Genomic DNA, 25,925 nt, shown 5'->3' with positions numbered 1-25,925 from the left:
ACAAAATTGAACATGCCTAAACATAAGTAGCAATACAGTTTGTTTTTGTATTAAACAACAACTATATTTACGAAACCTGTGCATTTGTCCGCATTACATTTGTTGAGCACATGAGTTTGATATTCCCGGGACATTGACGTAAATCTAGCGCAGCAATAAAATGCTTGAAAGGATTAAGAGACATGTTGACAGCACATTGATAACCAGCACGCCATCTTTATCGGATTAACCAAATGTGGCAATCGACCAATTTTTCGCTCTCTGGGATTGGCAAAAACGCTCTCTGGGATTGGCAAAAGCAAAACGTGTGTAAGCTCTGTGCAGCATTCCGGCCTTCTATATCCAGTGTCGTAATAGAGACATCATGGGTTCAAGCAAAACCACAAAGTTTGTAGAAAAATACAAAACAACTTTATAACTTTATAGAGACATGAACGTTTAGCAATAGAAAAAAGGTTTGCTTTAATTTAGGCAATTATTGGCTAGTCGGCTTACGCCTTTAGTGATATTTTCCCGGAAAAACTAACACGTCTTTAAAATTCGTATTGACCTTGCGATTATATAAGGTCCATAATTTTCCCAATTCATTAGGACCATGATTTCATGTCAATAAAATATTAAGAGTCCTGTCCTGGCGAGCTACCACCAAGCGTATGTATGGACTGAAATAGGATCTTTCAATCCTATAGTATGACTATAAAATGTAGCAGATTGCACATTTGAAGTTTATATCTAGCCATTTCGTTTTGACCTGTAATTTTTCACTAGATGAAGAAAAATGTTTTGAATGTCGAATCGTTGTTTTAGATGTTTTCCACCTTTGTGCAGCACTCGCGAACTTTCAAAATCACAACATCTAACGTCTCGTTTCGTCATGAATTGAAAATATCGAGTTCACAGTTTGAAAATAAACAAGTGAAATTGTGTTTAAAACGTAATTCGGAAATAGCACAATGAGAACCTAATATGGTTGGAGTAACAACCGAAAGGTTTGGTAAATTGACCACCTTTTACATAACCTCAAGATTTGTTCAAATTAAAAAAAATGTTGTTAAAATTAAGGTGCTATAAATGAAGCTTGTTGCGTTACATTGGATTGTGTAACGTTAGCGAATTGTCGGAATTTGTGTAAAACAGCAATACTGCAGTTTCCCCACTATAGATCGCAATACACTAGAAAAATGTTTTGCCCGCCATACGCAAATTTTATTAGATAGCATAAACAAATGGTTGGTTATTTGTCAAGACCACCTTTTTGACAAGATTTCATAGTCTGAAGTGTTATTTAAACTAAACTTAATAAAAAGATCACTGACTGGTTTGAAACCACTTGCCTACATACGTATGGAGAAAGCGCAAACATCTCGAAACGACGACGGCGCCGACGGCTTATTGTTTTAACCCCGTTGCGGCAAAAACGAAATTAAGCCGACGCGGAAAGCAAACTGTGTCAAATAAACAAACCCGAGACTCAGTCGCCAACTTGTTGAATTGCGTCAGTCACGTGACTCACATTTGTAGCCTAAAACGCCTGCGGGCTTCTTCACTGTTTCGATTTGGGTTTGATTTTGGACGTAAAGCGGCGGGCTAATCGCCGCGTTGTCGCGTAAACAAAGCCCCTTGTGACGTAATAATCCGGAAGCGGCTGCTGACGGACGAGGTGCGTCTTTTGAAAGCGCAGAAAGCCAATTGAACAATTACAGCAAAAACGGTGGCGAAGACGCGACTTCAAGGCCATATGTCGCGAAATCGCCATAATGACAATAATCGATTGTGACGTCTTTATGGTTTGTTTGAAGTGACGTTGGCTTCCGTAGGAATGGCTTTTTTTGCGACCATCCATATTTCTTAAGAGCCCCCTATTATCCTCGATGTAAAGAAAGCCTTTAAACTGATTTTGCATCAAGTGGATTTGTCTCTAAATTTAAATTGCTGATTTTTCCCATGCTCCATAGTTGCCATCTAAATCTATATGCGGACACCGCTTCTTAACATTTAGTCTAACTTAGGCACAAATGTCTATTGAAATTTGATTCTTTGTTTTGTCCACGCATGTTAGTAAAAGTCCTTCAGTTACCTGACATATTCGAGTTTACCAAGCTATTCCCTATAGTATATATGAATCCCTTGTGCATTTAACAGAATAAATATCGACCACTATATTCATTAGTTGGTCACGTTGTATGTACGTTACAAGTAAATCGCGACTTATATTTTTATGAAGATGATTGAATTTTGAAGCCTAACGGCTGGAGGCTCTAGTCCGACGTAGAATAAATATCAAGGCCCATTCAGAAGCATTGGTAGCAGCTACCTATGCTGTACGGGTTTTGACGTTCATTATATGTTTAAATTGATTCGTTGTTTAGTAAAAACTGTGACCTCTATGGCCGTATTTTGTTAACCCCCAATGCAGTCAACGCAAATCATATACAAGTTTGTAATAAACTCACGCCGGTTCCAATTCATTTCCGCCCTGCCGCAATAAATAAGGTGTTTCGCCGGTAGCCGTCGTTTCAACCACACCAATGAGCACCAAGGTCAGCACCATCATCTGCCGCCTTTCAACCACCACCCGATTGCACTTCTTTAATTTCCACAGTGCCTTTGGCTATGCGCTGCCCCCATCACGTTCTATTAGTCAGGCAACGACCAGTCGTAAAATGCACGCAAGTCGGGTTTTACAGCGACGCGAGATCGTAAAACGTAATGAGATTATTTGTTCCGAATTTGCGTGCGCTTTTTGGCCGCCTATGCGTCACAGAATTTTCCGTTTGTAGTTTACTGCAGGTCGCGACAATGAATTTCGATGTCAGTGCATTCCTAATTAGCCTTTATTTCGCCCTGGTTTAGTCGGGTGTCGTTTATGTCGGTAGATTGCCTATTTTTGTTGTTTTTCCGTAACGTCCCTGTTTGCAAGGTTCAAAGACAGGGATTCTTAATTTTTTTTTACGCGGACCCCCAACATTTATTTTGGTTTGAAAGGACGACTCAATGGAGTTTTTAAAGATGATGTCGTACAACAAGTTGACTTAACAAATCAAACAAATGTGAAACTGAAATCAAGTCTCAATATATTTAAGAAAGGCCAATGCGTTTTAAACTCTGTTCTTTCGAAAAATTCATTTCATTTTTTCCAATTGGTCACCACGATTTCAATTTGACTTTGACGAACCCCTAAAACTAGTCGACTGATACCCCCAAAGAGTTTACAGACCCCAGTTCAAAAACCACTTTTATATGAGGACGACATACCAAAAATTGAGGTTCAGAAATACACAACGTTATATATGTGTTCAGCTTTACCCCAAAATAGAATTTTCTGTCTTACCTTGCTTGCACGCAAACTCTATTAGGCCGACTGAATTTGGTAAAGAAAGCACTTAAAGTACTTTTTATTGTTACGATATCATACTAAGACCACCCTTAAAAATCAAACATGCATTCGTAACGTTTCTATAAAGTTTCGTGTCTACAGATTTAATGTCCATTTTTAACATCAATATGCATTTCTTGGTGTTACGCCAAAACAATTGTCCCTGTTTTGCGGCCAGCTAATTATGCTGTTTTGAATGAGAAATAATCTAACATAGAAGAAAGAGAAAATCTATTGTTTTTCAGCACAACTATGTAACGTTATGCTTCTCATTTTGACACTTCTACGAGCTAAAAAGCACAACAAAACATGGCTGATCGTTTAAACGTAATAAATATGGTAGAATTGCTGGTAAATGATGTTTATACATATAATTATACAGCGTTGAACATTCTATAACGTTTTTCCATTTCTAATTTCACGGTAAAATGATGTTTGTTTGTATTAGTTGCGTATTCCTATGATACGCAATGACTCAGATAATATGCAAATTGTCAAAGGGTTTAAAACAGGCGAAAGAACCCAATGGTCGCTTTTTAAACGCTATAGCAATTTCTAAAGGAGCATAGTGTTTGGAGGTGCAGTAAATGGTAGTAAAAATATCAAATCCCATACAGAAGTAGATATCATTTTCAACGTTTCGAATATCTCTTTATTCATTATTAACATAGTGAGAAGGCACTGATTCTAAGTGTATGTATACTGCTGAGACAGACTGCAGAAAAGAAGAAAACAAGGTAAAACACACTATCTAAACCAGGTCTAAAGATTTGTAAGTTTACATAAGTTTAGTTATCTCAGTCAAAGATCTTAAACAAATCCCAGGGAGGTTTTGTATCATTAATTGCAATTTAATACACTAGCGGCGTCAAATTAGGATGAAAGCAGTATAATATTTAGAAATTGGAAAATCGAACACTATTGTATGTTACAACAGTGACACCTTGCGGCAACATTGACCAGGAAAGTTGTATTCTTTCGCTTTATTTCAGAAAATGGAAATGCAAAACTTGATTTAAACTATAAAAGTGACTTGAATACGGTCTAAACTGCTAATACAATAATTCAGTTTAATGAGAAGAAGTCAAATTTATGAGTGTTATACAATTCAGTCTGTGGAGCGGACATTAATGCAAAGAATAAATCAACAGTCGATTTAATTTAAAGATTTGAATCGTCCCTATGCATGTTTCAGTTTTTAGCTTTTCGTGACCCATACTTTGGAAACCACTGCTTTAAACAGTCGAGGTATAGAAAGAAACGATAGCGGCCTACGTTACGTGAAGTTTACATTTAAAAAAGGCTCATTCAGGGTTTTGTGACGCAACAAAGGCACCGCAACAAAGGTCCATTGCAGATAAGAAAACAAGGCGGCAACAAAGCCATATATAACCAAACAAAATAAACCGCCTTCCGTCGGCGGTGTGAAAGTGTCTTTCAACTTGGACGTAGAATGTCAAGGGCGGCCATAAACGGCCGCTTTCGGGTGCTGTAAACAAGCGCGCGCTGATACGGGTCGCGGCAAAACAATAAATCGGTGTTCTGGCTTAAAGCGATTAATAACGCTCAAGTTTAAGAGCAAAAGCGGCTCGTAAACGTAATTAACTTCGGTTGGTTTGTCGTTTGGGCGCAAATTTTCACTTGGGACGATTTTTAAACCTTGCCGTCATCTTTAAAAATCTCGCTGGCAAAAAAGATTGTTGGATTAGATACGTTTTCACATATCATCGTATGGTTACAATAAGGTACATATGTACGAAGCGCAAAATTGAAACCCTTTTTTAATGTGTTACTCTACCGCAGTGATTTTTAGCCTTTATACTTTGCCTATCGAACCCTTACGCCATTCTGCAAGCTGTCGTTGAACCACAAATTGTTGCTCATTTTCAAAAGCAAAATCATACCACACTTTATTTTAATATATGCAATACGCAATTCATTCTGTTTAAAAGCGACTATGTGTTGTGAGATTTGTGGCCGTCAGTGTCAAATTGTTTAGGCCTACTTTGTGGTTTCTGATAGCAACTATAGTTTGCTAACTTTTTTAAAAAAACACCAAAGGCGGCAAGTTGGTATTTTAACGGGTAACACCGCAAAATTATTCGCGATTAACTGATTTATGCATGCAACTCTGGCTATATATACACCTAAAGTAAAATTTGATTCTCAGAAACTTGCACTCTGGCGTTATGCATGAAAAAATAAAGAGTTAGACAAAAAAAAGACTCCTTCTTGCATATTATTTTAGGTTAGGGTTTCATTTCTAAGTTTTGCCATAGACATGTTGGCAAGTCGGCTAGTGTTTTTAAGTCAGTAAAGATAAAAGATTTAAAAAGCGAACATTCCATTTACTAATTTCTCGAGCAATTATGTTGGTTTTTGATTTGAAGAATTATTTTATTTTTTTTTTTTTTGACTATTGTCGGCAGTATTCTGTCTCATTTAACATTGACTTGTACTGATTAATCGCAGATTTTATGAACAAACAGGCAAAATTGCAGAAAATCCATGAAACAAATAAACGTTTCGCCTTCAGTGATAGAAATATGCCTCAGATAATTATAAACCTCCTTTTATTTATTACGTATGAGTTGGTCAAAAAAATTTGTTTACTAAGTCAACTATTTGTAGCGTCTGATATAGGAATATAATCAGGGTTGGCATGCCATCCTTATTTTTTTTTTAATTTATTCCTTGTTTTTAGGGTTTGCAATTGCATCTTAGAACATATATTAATATATATTTTAAGTTCTAAGAAATACTCGTATGATTGACTAACGTATTTATTTTGCCGAACTTTACAAAGCAACAATTGTAAATACATGACCAAATCATATTATCCTAAACTAAAGAGATTGTTTCCCAGAAAACCTTATTTTCCAGTCTTCGCTATTTTGGTTGGCAAACCTGTGGTGGATATGGGTCAACTCTTCCCAAAATGAGGCACTTATCTATCGCTGTGTTTACAAGACAAGTTTATGTGAAAACATTTGGGATGTTGAACATTTAAGGATGTTGAGATAACAGCCTACTGTTCTAGTTTCACCATACATTGCCTAAAAACACTTTTAATACAGTTGATAAAGTAGTTTTATTTCGTAGAAAAACAAACCAAACTTTAATAGGCATTACAAAAAGTGGACAGCGAATGCTTGTTAAGGCGTGCAATAAATTCTGCTGTTAATGTGTAGTATTCCAAGTAGCGCTGACTTTCAGTTCTTTACTGTCACCATGCGGATATATGATTTGTAAAAAACATCGCACGGTGTGCGCGCGTACCTGGTATTTCTACAGTTCAAAGTTCTTTTAAGTTCTGAGCGAGTCATACGCTGTATAATCATTGTCATATTACTATCAATAATATTTGATGTTTTTCGCCATTATTAGTATTTTAAAACGTAAAAAATTAGTAGTTTTTTTGCTGGTGCTTAAGAACGTGTCTTGTTAGCCGGGCTGTAAAGTCGTTTAAAAAACCCTTTCGAGTCCCGAGTCCGACTCTACAGCCTGTATTTCAGACGTTTACTAAACTAAAATGAGGTGGATATAAAGCAATCCACTCATAGGTGTGTCATATAATGTATCCACTTACAATATGTGGTTGAGAAATATTTCACCGTTTGCTATTCCCCTCTACATTTTAAAATTTGCTGCCATATCAGTTTCAAAATTTTGTACTGCTCATGCCACGTCGGATTCGGTTGGACTTACTTAAACTTACTCGAGTCCCGAGCCCGACTCCAGCTAAACAAATCGACTCCTTCGAGATCTGAAACGTTAATATTTGACAAACTGAGACGTATGTAAAAGTTGTGAGAAAACAATTGCATCGTTGCCATAGCAATCAAGCAATTATGCGGAAGTGTTTTATTTGACTAACGCTGGCCTAAAAATGCGGAAATTCAAATAGTTCTATGGCGAAAATCTTCAACTTTGCTTTAGATTAGATAAAGTTTTATATTTTACCAACACAATTCAGTGATTTGCGGTTATAATTACTTACAAAAATATGTTTTCGGTAACAGTTATAATCCACCTACATGTTTAACACCTGAATTTGTTGCAAAAAATACTTCAATCCGAGTATTTAAAGTATAATACAAAATAAAAAAAACTGGTAAGCATTTCAGTAACAAGTTTGTCTTTGATTTAGTTTTAAAAATAGATGCAGCAGTTTATTTGAGGCTCACAATTGCCGGAAACAAAAAATATTTGTTTTTTAATATTCAAGACAAATATGGTAGGCCTAATGGTAATAATAACATGGCATGAATAGATTTGTTTTACGTCAGTATTGTATTATGGTTTTTGAAAAAAATTATTTCTACCCCAATGAGAACTAAACAACAAATCAGCTTGTTGAGTGGAAACAGGGGCGAATTACAAATATTGTTTAAAGGAAAAATTAGAAAGTACCTAATCATTTGCCCACAAACCTGAACACTATGAACATATAGTTAACGGGAATTTATTGTTTTGCCTTCAAAACACAATTAGTGCTTTTGGTGATGTTGTTGGTCAATGGAAGCCAGGTTGGAAAGTTTGGCCTGTTGCACTCTTAAAAGTCACTGAAACTAAATTTTTGGCGGTGCAAATTTTCCAAATAATGCATGAATTCTAGCACAAACTTTATTATGGCCCTTTTACGCTTGCACCTGTTGATGAATATATGTTGATTTGAACTACTTTTGTGTCCAGATAAATAGCCCTTCGCTAGTCAATAGGTTGACAACTTTCAACGCATTATTGTTTGATGTTTTTGTTGAATAATCTCTGAGCTATATAAGGAAGCAATTATTATATGTTAGACATAAGTTAAATGTTGTCCGGGTGTGTGACTAATCGTACTGCAAACAAACAGAAATGCAGAGTAACAAGGCTGCTTTTGGGAATTTCTATATCTATTGTAATGTTTAATAACGTGTCAAAGTTTGTTTTCGATTCAATCAAATAAAAGCAATTATTTCGCGAAGTCTTTTAATAAATAAAAATTACTAAATACTGCTTACAAATGCCAATTTAGTTGATAGTTTGCATGCATGAAACTTTGTAATTCTAAAAGTTCTTTCATCTTTATTAATTTGCTATTTTTAGATACCGTTTTCTTCCAAATTGAAAGTTATTGACGCAAGTGAACTTTTAACTAGCTCAAATGAAAAAGACTATGTCGGATGCGGAGGTCATGGCTCTGTTAGAATTTGCCAACATAATGAGCTTGGAGAAGTTGTAACAAAATGTTTTGTAATTTCTGGCTTGAAAGAAGACTTACATCATCACTTCAACAGGTAACGTTTTTATGCATTTATTTTATATAGCCTTTACTAATTTGTCTGAATTTTGAACATTGATGTACATCACACAACCGCACAAGGCAACTTGGTAAGATACAAAGTTAATAAACATAAAAAGTATGCTTTGAGTTGGCAGATTGCAGCCCTTAAACTAATACCAACACTATACAGAATAAAATCAACAGGATGTAAAAAGAATACAATAAATTTAACTTACTCAATAATTGATGTCAATAAATAAATTAGTTAAGCGCAATGCGATCTTGGTTTATAGTCATTTTGCACATAAACTGTAAATATAGAACATATAAATAGGCAGCCGAACACAAGGAATGCTATCAATATTAGGAAGAAGCTTTTTACCTCGACACCAAAGTAGTTCAAATCAACATAATAATCACTAACAGATGTGCAAGCGTAAAAGAGCGATCGGTTAAATAGCCTATAGGCACCTCCTGAGGCTATTTACCCGGCTGACAAAGTAATTTAAATGGATTTCCAAAAAAATCATTCACATTATGCAAAACTCAGAGAATTAAATCTAATACAAACACCAACCCTAATCCAAATCAATAAATAATCACGTTTTAGTGCAAGCTGAAAGAGCAATCCGGTTAAATTGCCACTTCCTAAATGTTAATGGATGAAATGTTGTAAGAAAAAAGACGTTAACCTCCATTTATCTAGAAAGTACGTAAAAAAAGCTTGTTTTTTAGCAAAACTAATTACATATAACTTTGCTTGGTATGTGTGTTTAAAACAAAAACTATGGCCACCTAATGACTGAAATCAGATTACATAGAGTCTAAAATAATAAATTATATAGAATATTGACCAACATTATAAGCATCCAAGTTTAAATTGTTTTTAAAAAAACAGAAACAGCCTTCATGCAATTGAATCCATGAGAATATTTTTTTACATATCTATTTGATTTGTTAAATAAATTAAGAACCCAAATTTCAAATTGTTTTAGTGTAAAAAGAGAAGCTGATGTACTGGTTCGCATAGAACACGAGAACATTGTAAAAATTCATGGCTTTTCACAATGGAATGACAACCACATTGCTATTATCCTTGAGTACGTCAAATGTGGAAATTTGGATGGATTGCTGAAATCTGTTCATGAAGTGCCATGGTGTTCCAGACTATCCATTGCACAACAAACTATGTCAGCTCTTTGTTACCTTCACAACTATCCAGGTGGTAGAAAGTTTTACCATGGCGATATTAAGCCAGACAATATTTTACTTGATGTGGATCTGAATGTAAAACTGGCTGACTTTGGGTCGGTGAATATTATCAAAGCCACCAATATGATGTCCACATCGATGGATATAACTTCAACTAAGCAACACACATATCAATATGCAGCTCCTGAAGTACTGGAGGACAAAGAAGCAGGACCTTTTTCCGACATGTTCAGGTAAAGACAAGCAGTAAGATTTGTCTACCAACTAATTTTTTTTAAAGATTTTAATAAAGCGCAATAAAATAATTTGATATTTGAGGTCATTTGTTAATAGCAGACTAAAAATGTCCTTTCGTGTAAAACTGCTATGTTCTATCAGTGCAAGAAGTTTATCTAAAAGTGATACACTATCTTCCATAATGACAAAATTACTGGTATATTTTTAATAATGATCCAATGTAGATCAAATTAAATATTGCCATGTACTAAATACAACATATAAATAAAAACAAAAAGTCCACTAACCCATTTAAAAAGATTTTGGAATGTTATTGTTTAAACAGTGTCGGGATGGTATTATATGAACTTGTCACAAGAAGAAGGGTTTATGAAGGAGCAACAGCTAGGCCAGGAATTCTCATTGCTGTCATTCTGAGTGGCAAAAGACCAGAGTTAAAAGAAGTTGAAGCTGTGGAAGCATCTTTGACAACTGAGAGTGATAAGAAAATCGCCTCAGTTTTAATTGATTTGATGAAATCTTGCTGGAAAGAAGATCCTGCAGAAAGGCCTACTGCTCTCAATGGTATAAATGATTGAAAACATTTATAATATCTTGCACCACATAAATTGGTAAAACAGGGTATATATAAAATGCATATACATCACACCTAAATTTACAGCAAATGTTGTTTTTCTAAACCTGTTTAATTAGTCAAAATTGGGGGATAGCTAAAATATATTAAGCAAACACTGACATATTAAATTAACACTACATACTAGAACAGGTAACATATAGATATCTTGATTTTACCATTGATCTAGTGTTATATCTAAACAAACTTAAGTTGTACAAGCTGCTAATAAAATGGTCAAAATGTATTTTTGTTATATTGATTAAATTTAGTAGACACATAAAAACAAAATGCTGAATTAATAAGCAGTGTCTGAAATCTAAAGGTATTTTAAGTAAATATATTTGCTGTCATACAAAAAGAGATTTGTACATATTTTACCTAACATTTACCGACATTCTCTATCATTTCAAGTTACACATCATTCCCCAGTGATTTACCCCACTGGATAAGACTATTGGATACAATTTTGTCAGAAAATTCAAAATCTTAAAAAAAAAACGTTTTATTGACATCTTTGACTTTATAGCCAAAAAAATGCTGGACATCTCCATTGATGAAAACCTGGTGAAAAAAGAGAATAAAACAATTGCTACCCTTCTTCTAAAGCAGAAGCAAAGACCTCCTTCATCTCAGACACAGTTATCAAACTTTGTGAGAAACTTTGTTTCAGGTATTGTGTGCTTTTAAGTTTAAAACTAATGCTGAATTTGGTTACCGATATATTGATTTTTGGTAAAAGAAATACGCACCCAATAGTCACATTACATATTTTTTTTTACAAACAAGGAAGGTATAACGTTTTATTTTATTACTTTGAGCGTTATTAATATTTATTTAAATTAGATTAACATAAGTTGTGATGGTATATTGTTTATTTTTTTAATATAGGATTAAACTGTAAAATTAAATAGTATATTAGCGACAAGAAACCAAGTTAACTGACACTTTAGATATGCAAAATTATAACACATACTGCATATAAATTCTAAGTAAAGTCCCATAGCATTTTTCAAAGTCATAGTCATTTTTATACAGCACATTTACGACATCGTCAATTTTCATATTGGGCTGTGTTTTGCCTGTAAGCTAACTTGCATTTCTAAAAGACGTTATATATGTGGCGTCATAGTTTCAAAATTGGCACTATATGAAATAGTAAAATTATATCCAATTCAGTTAATATACATAAATTTCTTCCATCCTTGCCTTGCTTGTATGGAAATAACTGATAGGCCCACTGATTTTAGTAATTCCTCCTACGAAATTACATGTACTAATGTTTAAGATAATCGTTGGTCAGTTTGACTACATAGAAGGGCCAGGTCAAAGATCAGCAAATGTGTATATCGTTGTTCATACTTTTACAAAAAAGTTTTCAGTGTATATATATATACAAATAAAAAAACACCATACCGATTTACATTTAAAATTGTCAACCTATACAATTATGTAGCATAAAATAAAATATACAACAAGTTCTTCATTTAAACATGCTTATAACCATGTTACTTATTTTATCTCCAGCAACTGGTGGTTCTATTTTTTCATCTTCTCCGCTTGTGGCACAAAGTAGCACTGCGATTAATGATGGCGCCTCAACTTCATCGTCACAGAAAGCAGTTACTTTTGTGCTTCAAGATGAGCCATCAACTCCAACTGCATTTCAGCAAGGTGAGGTATATCAAGTAGTACATTGATTTTTTTGCAACCTGTGCATCACAGAGTTTTAAACCAGATTTTCATTTTTTAAAGCTAACAATCATGTTTATGTTTTTTCTCCAGCAACTGATGGTTCTATTTTTCCATCCTCTTCAACCGATGACGTCACATCTAGTTCATCTCCTCTGCTTGTGGCACAAAGTAGCACTGCGATTGATGATGCCGCCACAACTTCATCGTCACAGAAAGCAGTTACTTTTGTGCTTCAAGATGAGCCATCAACTTCAATGTCATTGCATTCATTTCTGGAAGGTGAGGTATATTAAGTAGTACATTGATTTTTTGTAACCTGTGCACCACAGAGTTTTAAACCAGATTTTCATTTTATAAAGATAACAATCATATTACTTATTTTATCTCCAGCAACTGGGAGTTCTATTTTTCCATCCTCTTCAACCGATGACGTCACATCTAGTTCATCTCTTCCGCTTGTGGCACAAAGTAGCACTGCGATTGATGATGCCGCCTCAACTTCAACTACATTGCACTCATTTCCGGAAGGTGAGATATATCTATCATGGAAAAGTATTTTTATAATTTTCAGATGGTTGATTTGAAATTCAAACTATTGCGGAAAAAAAGCAAATATAGTTTCGAGTTTCATTGTTAGGTAAATATGTCTGTATTTATATTAAACCTAAAATTGTATCATTTAGGTTAGTGTACGTTAGCACCAAAATAAGTTTTAAACATGTGAAAAAAAATGTAGCTTAAAAAATGGCGTTTGGTTCAAATATGTGGGTGAGCAATATTTTTCAACTTCACGAAATCGTTTCAATAAATATTGGTACCCTTTAAAGTGAAGAAAATTAGGTATGTTTCAGATTTTCTTTATTTAATAAAAAATGTCGTGATTTTTAGTGCAAATATAACTTCTTGGATGGTAGAAGTTTTTTATTTTAAGCTAAACAAACTTACAATTATTGTTAAATTGGTTTGCTTTAAATGTTCCCCATATTAATTAAAAAAATATTTTTATTATAATTGGAAACACTTTGTGGTAAATAAAGATTTAAAAATAAAAGGTTTTTGATTTTTTGCCAAAAAACGCGAGTTTTGATTTTTGCAGAAAATGTCATTGAGTCAAATTTTGTTAAGATGTGATTAAATTTTTAGGAAATACTGATCCAAATTAATTAGGTCCACCTAAAGATAAACTTTTATTCTTTACAGTTGTTTAGAAATGTATATCTTTATTATATATATATTTTTAAGGTAAATCCTTATGTTTTTTGAAAAACAATCAGTTAATTTGGAAAAATAAATCATTTTGTCATTTTTCTGAAAATCAGATGGAGATGAATCTGCTCATGACCTTGTCCAACAATATGTGACCTTGGTGCAAAAAGAAAAGTATGAAGAAGCAAATCGAGTCGCAGGTGACCTTCATCAGCTCCTCCAAGGTCAAGTGGAACGAACAGCGGAAGAATTTCGAGAACTTGGAATCAAACTGAGAGAAGAGGAGAAATGTTTGGAATCGGTTTTATTTTTGCAAATATCTTCAATTATTTCCGCAAATTACAAGAATCCGAAGAAAGCAGTTGAGGGAATTATGTTTTGTGCTCGGGAGTTGATGGAGACAAATGAACAGATGATTAAAAGTGACGTCACAATGAAGCCCATTGTGCGCGATCACGTGCTTCCACTGATGCGTGACCTGCAGCTGAAGATCGAACAGAAGCAAAACATCGGCGAAAAGTTTCGGGTTTTAAACTTGGCTTGGTGTTTGCATTCCATCGAATATAGCGAATATTTAATCGGCGATCTGGAAAGTCAAGAGCGAAGTTTGAAAAAAGCAATTTCTTCACTCGAAAAAACTTTCGGCCTCGAAGCTTCCAAGCATCTAGTTTACGCAACTTGTTTAAACAACCTCGGTTTTGTGTGTTCGAAAACCTTGCGGATCATTGATGCGGTGAAATATGTCGAGCGAGCTCTGGAAGCAAAAAAGAAAGCCGAGGATTATCCAAGCGAAGAAGAAAAGAAGAAATTGATTGAAAAAACTGAAAACAATTTGAGAATATGCAAATCAAAAGCAGAAACTAAAAAGTGTAAAATTATGTAGAGAATTGATTAATTTCTTACTGAACTTCTGTTACTTTATTTTATTTGTTTGTATTTGATTTAAAATTATATTATTAAAAATCAAAGTTGTATAAATCAAATATTTAGAATAACTTTATTAAATGTAAAACTTGAAATTTGATTGATTTCTTTTAACAGGAACAAGTTAGGGTTAAATTGAATTTCTGCAAACTCTGTAAGTAGAATAAATTAAGTTTAGAGAGCGCTCGTCTAGAATCCAACCACTTTTTTTTACAGTAACAAAAACAATTTGTGGAAAGTGAAATTGTCAGAAATAAATAAATATAATAATAATACTTGACCCATAATACAAATAATATTAGTAAGATAAAATAATGTTAGTAATATTAAAACAAACCACCGGACGAAAATGTACGATTCTAAGAGCAAAAAAATAAACAAACTATATTTTCCATTTTTTCTAAAAAAAAATTCAGTGAGTTTCAAAACCACAAATTCTCAATATTTTTACAAGTTTATTTTGTAGCCGCAAACCACAATATTGTTTACACTATAGTTTTAATAACTGAGATTAAATAATATATTTAATTTTAATTAACGATTACTTTGTTAAGAGAAACATTTAAATAAAAAACTGACCACAGTTAAACAAGGCATTTCGAGATGAAACAACGACAATAAGTTTGCATTTTAAGTTATGAAATACGTGAAGTAATTATATTAATGTATGTTACTCGTTAACAAATGATAAACAACGTATTTTATGCTGAGTCATGCGCGACAGCGATCGGCGAAGCATTTCGAAAATGTAAATAAAAAAGTTTTGCAGAATAAATTAATAATTTAATTAATCGTCACCTAGCTTGCATTTTGCAAGATTAAGGAACGTGAAAACATGAATGTAGCAATTTCAAAGGCTGCTGTGCGAATGCGTCGCATATTGGATCACGTAAAATGCGATTCTCACACAAGGCCGGTTTCCTTTTTCTCCAAACACAAGAAAATCGAAGTTTTCGATGCTCAAATGAGTTATTATGACTCTGGTAAGTTGGCAGTGTACAGAATCAATTTATTAAACCTTGTTTTAAATTGTTTTACACCTACTAATTGTTATAGTGGAGTTTACTATGTTTGGTTAATACTAATTTACGGAATGATGAATGGTCGGAACGCTCACTAATTTAAGTGTTACCCCGTTAAAACAATTATTAAACCAACGCACAATATTTGGGTTAGGGTGGGGGTTAGCGCTTGGGTGAAGGTGGTCAAGTGTTATTATATTTAATAATAATACTGTGAGCGTTCCGACCATTCCGACCATTCATCATTCCGTAAATTAGTGTTACCCCTATGTTTGACATATGACCTTTTCAACGTGGTTTTCATTTTAAACTCAATTACAAATACCATCCTGTTTAATTTAACGCGAACCACTTTCCATAGGCTCGTGAATTAAATCAAACAATGGTCTTGGTGTTTTTAACAAGTCGCCAAACCTTATTTTGTGTAAGGTAACTTTAGTCGAATTTTTGTAAATAACTAGTTTTCAAGTATTTGCTATACCATGTTTAGTGTAAGTCAAGTCATTTGTATCAGTATATCAATGTTAAACTAGGTCATTTATTTTGTGCCAATGATTCACAAAGCAAATGCTAAACACTTTTACAAAGCTAAGAATAATATAACTCAAAAACTATTAAAATTACATCAGTTTTTCCTACGAATTATATCAGTTCAAGTCCCCCCCTCCCAAAAGAAAAAAAATTAACTTATTATTAAAAAACAATAACTTAAGTACGCTTTAGTCAAGAGGTTGACTCAAATTTGTTCAACACTGAAAGATTTATAAAATTCTGCATATTTTGCAGCAAACCACTAAATTTACATCTACTAATTATTCTGTGTTCTTCACTTCATTAAATAGAAGTTTAATTTGCTAATATAGAAATACATCAATAATTCATTTCCTAAATTAAAAACTTTTCAATCAGCAATTTATTAATCATCCCACTTTCTTTTGTTTTTAGGTGTTTCTAAAGCCGACAAAGCAATTGTTTTTCACCATGGCAACCCAACATCTTCCTATTTATGGAGGAATGTGATTCCCCATGTTGAGACTGTCGGAAGATGCTTGGCGCCGGACCTGGTGGGAATGGGAAGATCTTCCAAGATTCCTGGATCCATGTACACCTTCCAGGATCACTACAAGTACCTTGAGAAGTGGATGGGGATTCCGTAAACTTGACAAGTAAAGTAGGTTTTCGGTTGTCAATATTCATTTTAAATTGATGCATCTACATATTGGTTTAAGTAAAATGTTTATGATTTGAGTGTTAACCACTGTGCAAAAGTTTCTGTTTGCACTTAAAAAATTTTTTTGTATATGCATAGTGGAGATTGCCTTGAAATTGTATAAAAATTGTGTTATTATGTTGACAAGCTTTCGCACAATCGTGCCTCATCTGGTCAAAGTAGGATTGGAAGGAATAAAAAGATCAACATTGGAATACAACTTGTCGTTTAACAGTGAATCCTGATTACAATCATAATATTATACTCTAGGAGCAATAAACTGTGTATTGCAAAGTTCACTGTCTTTCATTTTCTGTAGACACCATTTTGTTAAATGTAGGTAGAACTTTAATGCATAATATTCGGAGGTATTACTTTAACACAGCAGGAGTATCAAAGCGCATATGGAAGTAGGTAACATTTGTATAAATAAAGAAGTCAACATCATAAAGTTAAAAAGAGTTGTTTAAAATGTTCAAAATGATACATACTTCCAAATGGAACAGCAGATGCTTTTAATAAGGCACACCGTAATCAGTCGGCCCAATCAGGAATTTCGTGCAAGCAAGTCAGGCTTGGAAATCAACTATCCTTTGGTAAGGTTCGAACTCACGACCTACGGTCATACCAGGACTTTCACTCTACCAACTGAGCTACACAGGCTCAGCGGAAGCTGGTTAAGAAACAACCATAGCACCATTGCCTGCTGTATCCTGTTCATACATACAACCATATTAGACGGATTTATAACATGTCTCACTTTACATTCATTACCCGTATTTTGGAGTAGGCTGTCATACTGTTGAGCTTAATGAATAATAATAAATCTTCAGGTGACAGGCATTAAGGAGGTATAGCAGCAATGCAAGCACAGACTTCTTACCAAAGGAATTCTAGCCTAGTATGCTTTGAAGGGGTTGTAAATATCACTGTCATAGGGTCCTTTTTGACTTACCTTGTTTTTGGTATATTTGATGCAATGTACCGCTAATCATTACTTACATAAAAGCAACCCAGATATAATGTGTGCTTTATCATTTATCAAAGGCCATTAAAGCTCCAGAAAGGCTTGGTCGCAGAATACACACTGTGTATATGTACCTTCCAGTTACTAGTATACATGGGATTTATTATTTTCCCAGGTTGACCTTGTGATCCACGATTGGGGCTCTGCACTGGGTTTCCACTGGGCCAACATGCATCGTAACAGGGTGAGTTCCATCACTTTCATGGAAGCCCTCGTCACACCCATGACCTGGGAGCAATTCCTCGAAGCTGGACGCAAGATTTTTCAAGCGATGCGATCCCCTGCTGGTATGTTACTCTTTTTGCATTTAGTTTTCAATTATTTGGTCATACCCTGGGTTGAGGTTAATTAAGAACGGGACTTTTTTTTTTGTCCGCCGTATTTAGGATGTATTTGAAATGGAATTTTTTATTTACATTTATAAGTAGGGCAATTTATTTTTTAACCAAAATATTGACCTATTGGAAATACATCCGGATTTACTCAATACTTTTTGTATATAAAGTACTGCACCAGTGTCTTGGCTTTCTACTATGTCTCTATACAAGGTTCCACCAAGTCTTTCAATCTGTAAAAGTCTTTGAATTAATTTGTGATTTGAAAATAAAACCCTGTGTTTCCAAAAGTTATTAAATGGCATTGAATTTTTATATTTTTAGCTTGCAGTAATGTGTTTAGAAAGTGCCAAAGTAAAATAATTGTTTAACCTTTTGTTATTGTGTTGACCATGGTATTTGTGCTGTTATATTTTAAAATTATATTCAGAATATGTTCAGTAATCCAATTTATTAGACGTGGACAGCTGGATACTTTTAGTTTTCTAATGTAATGAATCATAGCAAAATGCGGCTTATTCTAATTCTTATCTAATTTGTAAATTGCTTGTGTGCTCTAATTCCAGTTCAAATCAAATTCTGATTTTACTAAAAATGCTACTTCGTCCAACGGCATTTTTAGTCTGTAACAAAGAATTCAAATTAATACTCTTCAGTCGGAACAACTTGTTAGTGACATTTACAGTCTACATATAATCATTTACCATTTTCATTATCATAAGACTAAATTGCGATTCAAGTATAATTTATTGTAAATAATTCCAGTTCAAATTCTGGTTTCAAGAATTCCGTAATTCTAATGTAATTTGAGAAAATAAAAATCATCTAATTATAATCTAATTTGGAAAAAAACGGAAATGATCTAATCTTAATTCTAATCTATAAACCAAAAAACTAAAAAAATATAGTTATCCGAGACTGGTGGCAGCCCTGTGTTTGATGTCCTTACCAAAACAGCTCTTTACTGCGTCCAGGTGACGACATGATCCTCCAGAAGAACCTGTTTGTCCAGAATATTCTTCCTGCCAGCATCCTGCGTCAGTTGAGTGACGAGGAGATGGAAGTTTACTTGGAGCCATTCAAAGATGCTGGAGAGGATAGGAGACCAACTCTTACCTGGCCTCGCCAGATTCCAATCAAACCAGATGGTAAGGGGTTTGAAGTTTTAGAAAGTTAATGTCATAACCTTGCCAGCCTTCTGGTGACAAGCATTTTTAGCCTAAATTCTTTATTTTGTTGGACACACCCCCAAAGTTAAATGCTTTGTTCCCCTAAGTAATGTATCAACCTTGCCATGTTTAGGCGACAAACAAGGTGATTAACAAGTAAATAGTTAACAAAAAGTCGCGGGGTTCACATGTCTGCCAAAAAATGAAAAAAATCGTTTTCCACCAATTTCTTCTCTTTTGTCGACATATTCGCCAAGTCGCGCCAGCATTCTGCCATACGGGTCACTGTTTTCCAACCTCTTTTTTGTCCGCCAAAAACCTATTGCTTTAAATTTATTTCGTTTTTTACCACACTGAAACGCGTATACACAAGTATATACAACTGCGTAACTTTATTTCAGCTCATGAATTGACAGGCACTTTGTAGTTGAGTTATTTCGCAATTCGATTGACTAAACCTTTGTTTTGGCAGAGGTTTTTAAACTGTCCGTCGTTCGAATTTTCCAGCCAAATAGGTCGAGCAACACATCATCGAAAAAAAAAAGTTTCGATACGCCGACGCGGATCTAGGGTCTTTGTTTGGGGGGACTTTGATATTTTTTTAGAGATGACGTCATAAAGTAACCTGAAGAACGCCACGCAGTTTGCTACATAACTAAGATGTTATCGATTCTCGCAAAGCGAAAAAAACTCCTTTATATTGTTTTGCCGAGACCTTTATTTTCTAAGGTGCAATGCACAGCGCCGTTGGGTTAAAGTGATTTAGTAGAAATGGGCTTAGACATTCTATGAAAGCGCTAAATAAATTTGCATTCGCGTAGTTAACATAAGCAAAAAATACATGTTGGGGAGGGGCCATGGTCACCTAATACGCTAAAAAAACGCAAGTAACACACTTCCGGTGACGTCACGGCACACGGGTTGCGTAGCACCTGCCTTAGAATTATCTCGTTGTATAAGTCTTAAATTTCACGCTTTTTTAAGATGATGCCGATTTACTTCTATCTCACCTTGACATTCATCATAAAGCCACATTACAGATCAGTGCTGCATAGTGTACCTTTGAATTATCTTGTTGTCCAAGAATTAACTCGTGTCTTCGTATTTCACACAATCCAAACCAGGTCCGGATGACGTCATAAAGCTGACTGACGACTACAACCGCTGGCTGTCGCGCTCATCGGATCTTCCCAAACTCCACATCGGAGCAGATCCGGGATTCTTCTCCTCCTTCATCAAAGATCAGATTCGAAGCTGGCCGAACCTTGAGAGCGCCGAGGTGCCTGGACTCCACTTCTTGCAGGAGGACTCGCCCGAACAAGTCGGGAAGACTATCGAGCAATTTCTGGTCGACAAAGTCCACAAGTAGTCGTGTCAATAGGAAAAGATTGTTAATTTGGTAAAGCTGCCAATATTTATTTTTTTTTATTCTGTTTTTTATTCATGTCTACAAAAGTTCGTTTATTCTATCCATCTTGGCACGAAAAATAAATAACTAAAATAAAAACAAGCTTCATAGCGAAAGGGCAACAAGAAATTGGAAAGCTGTTTGTAAATTCTTGATTTCATATTTAGTTTTCTCGACATTTTTTTTATAATTTGCATTGAAGTTGTAGTTATTAATTTCATCGTTCCTCATTGAAACAACATTTTTTAATTTAACAGAAAAGCGTAAATAGTTTTGCGATGAGTTAGTCGGCCGGTATGTTTTTATCGTGCAAACATATGTTATTTCTAATTATTTGTTTTAATTTTGCTGCTTTGTTATAGATTACATATCGCTTTTTGGCGAATAAAGTTTAAAGCAATGAAAATGTTTATTCTGGCTAGAGTAATTCCTATCGCTGCGTATGGCATTTATCGTATTTCTTCGCTTTTCTCACTCTATGCATCTTTAATAAACTACTAAAACTAGAAAAAGATTTGTAGTGAAATTTTGTTCGCTACGTGCGGTCAATCCGACTTTTTAAGGAGTCAAAAGAAACAATTTTGACAGTCCTGGCATTAAGTGTCAAAGACCCTCATTTCCGACGTGAAAAACTAGATTTTTTTTTTTAAAGAGTATTTGTCCAAAATGATATTGTAATTTGAACTAGAATTACATTTAATAAATTTGCAATCATTTAAGAGGGTCGTTAGTCAATCATTTGCAAATAGGTGTGTGGTTAGGTAATGGTAGGTACGGTAGCGTTGGATTGCTGTCAATCATTAGGAACTATCATCTCTAGATATTGTTCATAAATCAATTATAAAGAAATGTGTTTTTTGGTGTGCATGTTTTATCATAGACAGATATACACAGCAAGCATTTATTTTAGAAGAGGTCCCAACCTGTAAATTTACAACCTATAAATGAAAAGACGGTATTTTTTGTTGAATAGACCTACTTCCGTCCCATTAAAATTGTGTTTTTTTTTTGTTCTGTTTCTTACCACCATATGGATCCCTTAGTTGTCGTGTAGTTGTGCGCCATATTTAAAAAATGACGTCCATATTTAGTAAAATGACGTTTCCCCCCCCAAAAAAAAGACCCTATATGTCCAAAAAAAATTATAGAACGAAAAAAAAAAAAAACGGTTTTTCGTTTTACGTAGTGAGCCTTCAATATCTCTTGAAGAGTAATTTGGGCCACGACAAAAAAAGTTTGCCGATCACTGCGTTCGTTTTGATCTCCAAAACAAACTTCATGAGGCACAAAGTTTTCAGCTATTAGAGCTGGTTGATGTTATGCCCTACACGCACTTTGCAGTGCAGCGTTTGGTAACTGGTAAGGCTATGGCATAACAAACTTACAATGGTTAGCAAACATATCTTCGGACGCAGCGACAACTAAGTATGAGCAACAATGACCGAAATTAGTTTGCTGTCAACTTAAAAAAGGTTTAGTTGAGCAGCGGAGTACGGCTTCTTGTCAGTAATAAATAAATAAAGAATAGTTATCCGAAGAGTGACTTTGATAGTTAATCTGCTTCTTTGAAAAAGCTTGAGCTGCATTTAACCTGTGGTTGCGTCGGTTTGCTGACATCATGTCGAACTTGATTGATTTCTTACAAAAAGAGACCGTTAACAATCAAGAAAAAAATATTTCGGAATTTTTTTAAACTATGCAAGCATGCATGTTTTTTTAAATTCTTATTTTGATTGGTAAACAAAAACGTAACATTAGCGTGCTAACTGTTTTACAAGCATAGATTAAGGTAAAATTAACCACATTGTAGGCCTACTAAACCTTATAAAATGAAAACATTTAAGTTTAAGCCAAGACATTTTTTTGAAAGACTTTATTCAAGCCAAAATAATTTGGTCAAAATAAAGTCTAGTCGTTTAAAACCTGTTACTTAAGTGAACTGAAGTATATCATTGACTTAAGTCATCTCAACAATAGAACAAAAAGATTTAAATTAACTTGTGAACAAAATTCGATTACCAATTCTGAACGTCCACCTAAAAAATTTATGGACAAGATTGATTTTGGATTTAAATGACGCTCGGCAGTCGGGAAAGTGCAGTCCAATCACTACTTTGCTAGGCAAACTACATTTGCCAAAAAATTGTCGGCATGCTGATTTTCGTCTTTCTAATAATCTAATTGTTTTTACTGGTATTTTAACAATAAAGAACTGTTTAATAAGTTGTGTTCAGCTGTTGTTAATCTTCTATATTTTCTTGCGCTGTATTGCCACTCATTTCGACCACGGCCTGCAATCAAAACCTGATGTACATACAATGTGCAACGATTTGTTTAGTAGTGCTTACATAGCATGTCGTCGCTCAGCAAAGCTGCAAAAACCTATTTGCTTGCAAACCGTCATCTGTGAATTTGACAAAAGACAAGCTTTTTGCAGGATCGAGTTTAGTTTATAAAAATGGCCTCCAAAACTGATGCAGCTTTCTTCTCAAAGCACAAGAAGATTGGTATTTATGATGCGGAAATGAGCTATTACGAGTCGGGTGAGATTGCAAAAAAATCTGTTTAATTTACAACATTCGTTAAGCACTTATAAACTGGTATTTCCTTTAATCAGCCTTGTATTGTGTTACATACAGATGTTTAACATCGTATGACATTGCAACTGCACCTCTTTTATAACGCTACAAATAAAAAAGAGCTACTAAATGCTTCGCCAAATTTTGTTTTTTCGACCATTCTTGGATTTTTCATGTAGCACCTGACAGACACTTTGTCCCATTTAACGAGGAACATAGGTACGTAAAAGATGATTGATAACACACTTTATGCCAGTTTAATACTCGTAGGATATAGGTGAAGAATTTTTTCTTGGATTTTTTTATTATTTTTGGCAGTTGTAATCAATCACTATGCTATTCTTTAAAATGTTATAATAAATTATTCTTTAAATCAACAACATCTTGGTATTTAAAACGTTAACACACAACGATTGAAAGGTGTTACTACGAGTCTTGGGTTTTCATCAAATATATGTTTTCGCGAAAATGTTGTTAAAACCCCAATCGGGGCTACATGGGTGTGGTGTAGGACAGGGGTCATTATACCCCTGCCCTCCTTTTTTCATAAAGGGCCGGGTAACTGTTATAGGATTTGCGATCGCGGATATAAATTTTTTTTGTTGAACTTTTTTAACTTAATTACATCATAAAACGAAGGAAATACAAATACATTTATGCAATAAAAACTGCAATGAACCCTAATAAGCTGCCGTATATTTATATATTTAATTTCTATTTTCCATCACATTCCATCAAACTTTAATTTTGAAAAGCATCCACTGTATAAGCCTACTTCATCTTCATTAAGGAAATATGTCGTTGGCAAATAATTAACCCCGGCGGATTGACGACCCCTGTTGTAGGGTCATAACTAAGTATACAGATACAAGCTTAAGTTCTAAAGTCTCGAAACTTTTATGTTATGAAAATAACCTAATTATTCAAATTTTGTTTTAATTTATTAGGTCCTTTGTTATCGAAAAGGACGATCGTTTTTCTCCACGGCAACCCGACTTCCTCCTATCTGTGGAGGAACGTGATTCCGCACGTGGCCGATCTCGGAAGATGCCTGGCTCCGGACCTGGTGGGAATGGGAAGATCTTCCAAGATTCCTGGATCCATGTACACCTTCCAGGATCACTATAAGCACCTTGAGAAGTGGTTGGACTCCGTAAACTTGACAAATAAAGTAGGTTTTCAAGCGTGCTTAACAATTGCCGAAATTGTAGCTGAATTAAAACATTGAGGCGTACCTAAGGGGTGCGGTAAGGTACATATGTCCCCGGGCGCCAAGGTACAGGGCGCCAAAATGTGGCCTACAAAATTTGTATAACGTTTTTTCTTTAAATACAATGTTCTGTTAAAATTTGAATTGATTTTCCGTATAAAGTAAGGTATATTGTGTTAATGTAATAGAAAATGTGATTAAACATTAAGGAGGGGGCGCAAATTTTATAGTTTGCCCCGGGTTAGGGGTGTCCGGTAATATCGGGTCGGAGCTCATACTTATTGCAAAGATTTAGTTGTGTGAATTCTTGGTAATCCTATTTATACTTAGGCTACTTCGGGACTAATGTTCTAACCAGTCTGGTCATTCAACAAACGATTTTAAATATTATAGGTAATCTTTGCACAACAATGTTAAAAAAAAATCGAAATAAAATGTTAACCTCATTTATAATTCAAATTTACCTGCCACTTTAATGCATGTGTTTTATAACAGGCCCAGAAAATATCGTGAAGCTGATGACTGAGTACAACAAGTGGCTTTCTCAGTCCACCGACCTTCCCAAGTTATACATACATGCCAGTCCAGGTTTTTTAGCCAAGAAAATGGACGATGAAGTGAAAGACTGGCCCAACGTACAAAGAGTCGAATGCCAAGGGAAGCATTTCATACAAGAAGATTGCCCAGAACTGATTGGAAAAGCAGTTCGAGACTTTCTCGCTGCCAGAGTATTTCTTTAAACTAAAGTGTCGCGTTTATTTGACATCAAATGAAGTCATTTTAACATAAACAGAGGCCCTACTTTATGAGTAAAACATATGTAACCAGTCCCATTACAACATGAAATATACTTTTTGTCAACTTATTCTGCAAATTAGTTTTGCGATACAGTTTTTCATATATCGCGACTGATGTTAGTTTGTTGTTCGATCGTTTGTCAGTCGGACCGACGACATATAAAGAGGTACATGACTGTGCTTATTCTGTGTAGCAATTGTTTGCTCTTTAACGCGTCTTGTTTACTTGGTCGTATGATCTAGTGACAAATCATTAGCCTTTGCTCGAAAACAATTAGTGGATCCAAGTGATCTTGCTAGAGATGGAAGAAACCTATGATTGTATTCGGAAATCAAAGCGAAACCCCTGAATAGCGTTATACAACAAAACATTTTTTGCGGTACGTTGCCCTTGCTTCGACTTTTTTTTAGCCTTCCAAAACTATGGCTCACCCTATAAACATGCTCGTAACAACCATCAGGCAAAGTAAAATGGTTGCTTGACCCTTTTATAAACCGTTTAAGTTGCGAAAGTATTCATTTAAGACAAGACCCAATGCCCAATGAGTATTATATATATTTTTAACTTTGTAAAACTACTAAAAAGGCAGAAAATGTCTCTGTTTTGCCTTTCCGGGATCTTTCATAATCGTTATT

General features: G+C 34.6%; 1 protein-coding gene and 1 pseudogene across 2 annotated transcripts; both read left to right on the top strand.

Annotated features, from left to right (window-relative positions):
- The first annotated feature begins 15,266 nt into the window (after positions 1-15,266).
- On the top strand, positions 15,267-21,129 carry LOC146162655 (uncharacterized; annotated as a pseudogene). The gene is made up of 5 exons (XR_014494686.1): positions 15,267-15,515; positions 16,500-16,725; positions 17,907-18,078; positions 19,101-19,274; positions 20,420-21,129. The product of XR_014494686.1 is annotated as an uncharacterized LOC146162655 (transcript).
- Positions 21,130-23,161: 2,032 nt separating this feature from the next.
- On the top strand, positions 23,162-25,922 carry LOC146162654 (coelenterazine h 2-monooxygenase-like). The gene is made up of 3 exons (XM_083385264.1): positions 23,162-23,246; positions 24,230-24,457; positions 24,988-25,922. The coding sequence occupies exons 1-3, from the start codon at positions 23,162-23,164 to the stop codon at positions 25,230-25,232; spliced, it is 558 nt and encodes a 185-aa protein (XP_083241390.1). The 3' UTR covers positions 25,233-25,922.
- Positions 25,923-25,925: the final 3 nt, after the last annotated feature.

The sequence above is a fragment of the Ascidiella aspersa genome, chromosome 3 (assembly GCF_963924565.1).
Source record: "Ascidiella aspersa chromosome 3, kaAscAspe10.2, whole genome shotgun sequence".
Lineage (NCBI taxonomy): Eukaryota > Metazoa > Chordata > Ascidiacea > Phlebobranchia > Ascidiidae > Ascidiella > Ascidiella aspersa.
Note: the sequence above shows the minus strand (reverse complement) of the source record. Positions and strands in the feature narration are given on the sequence as shown.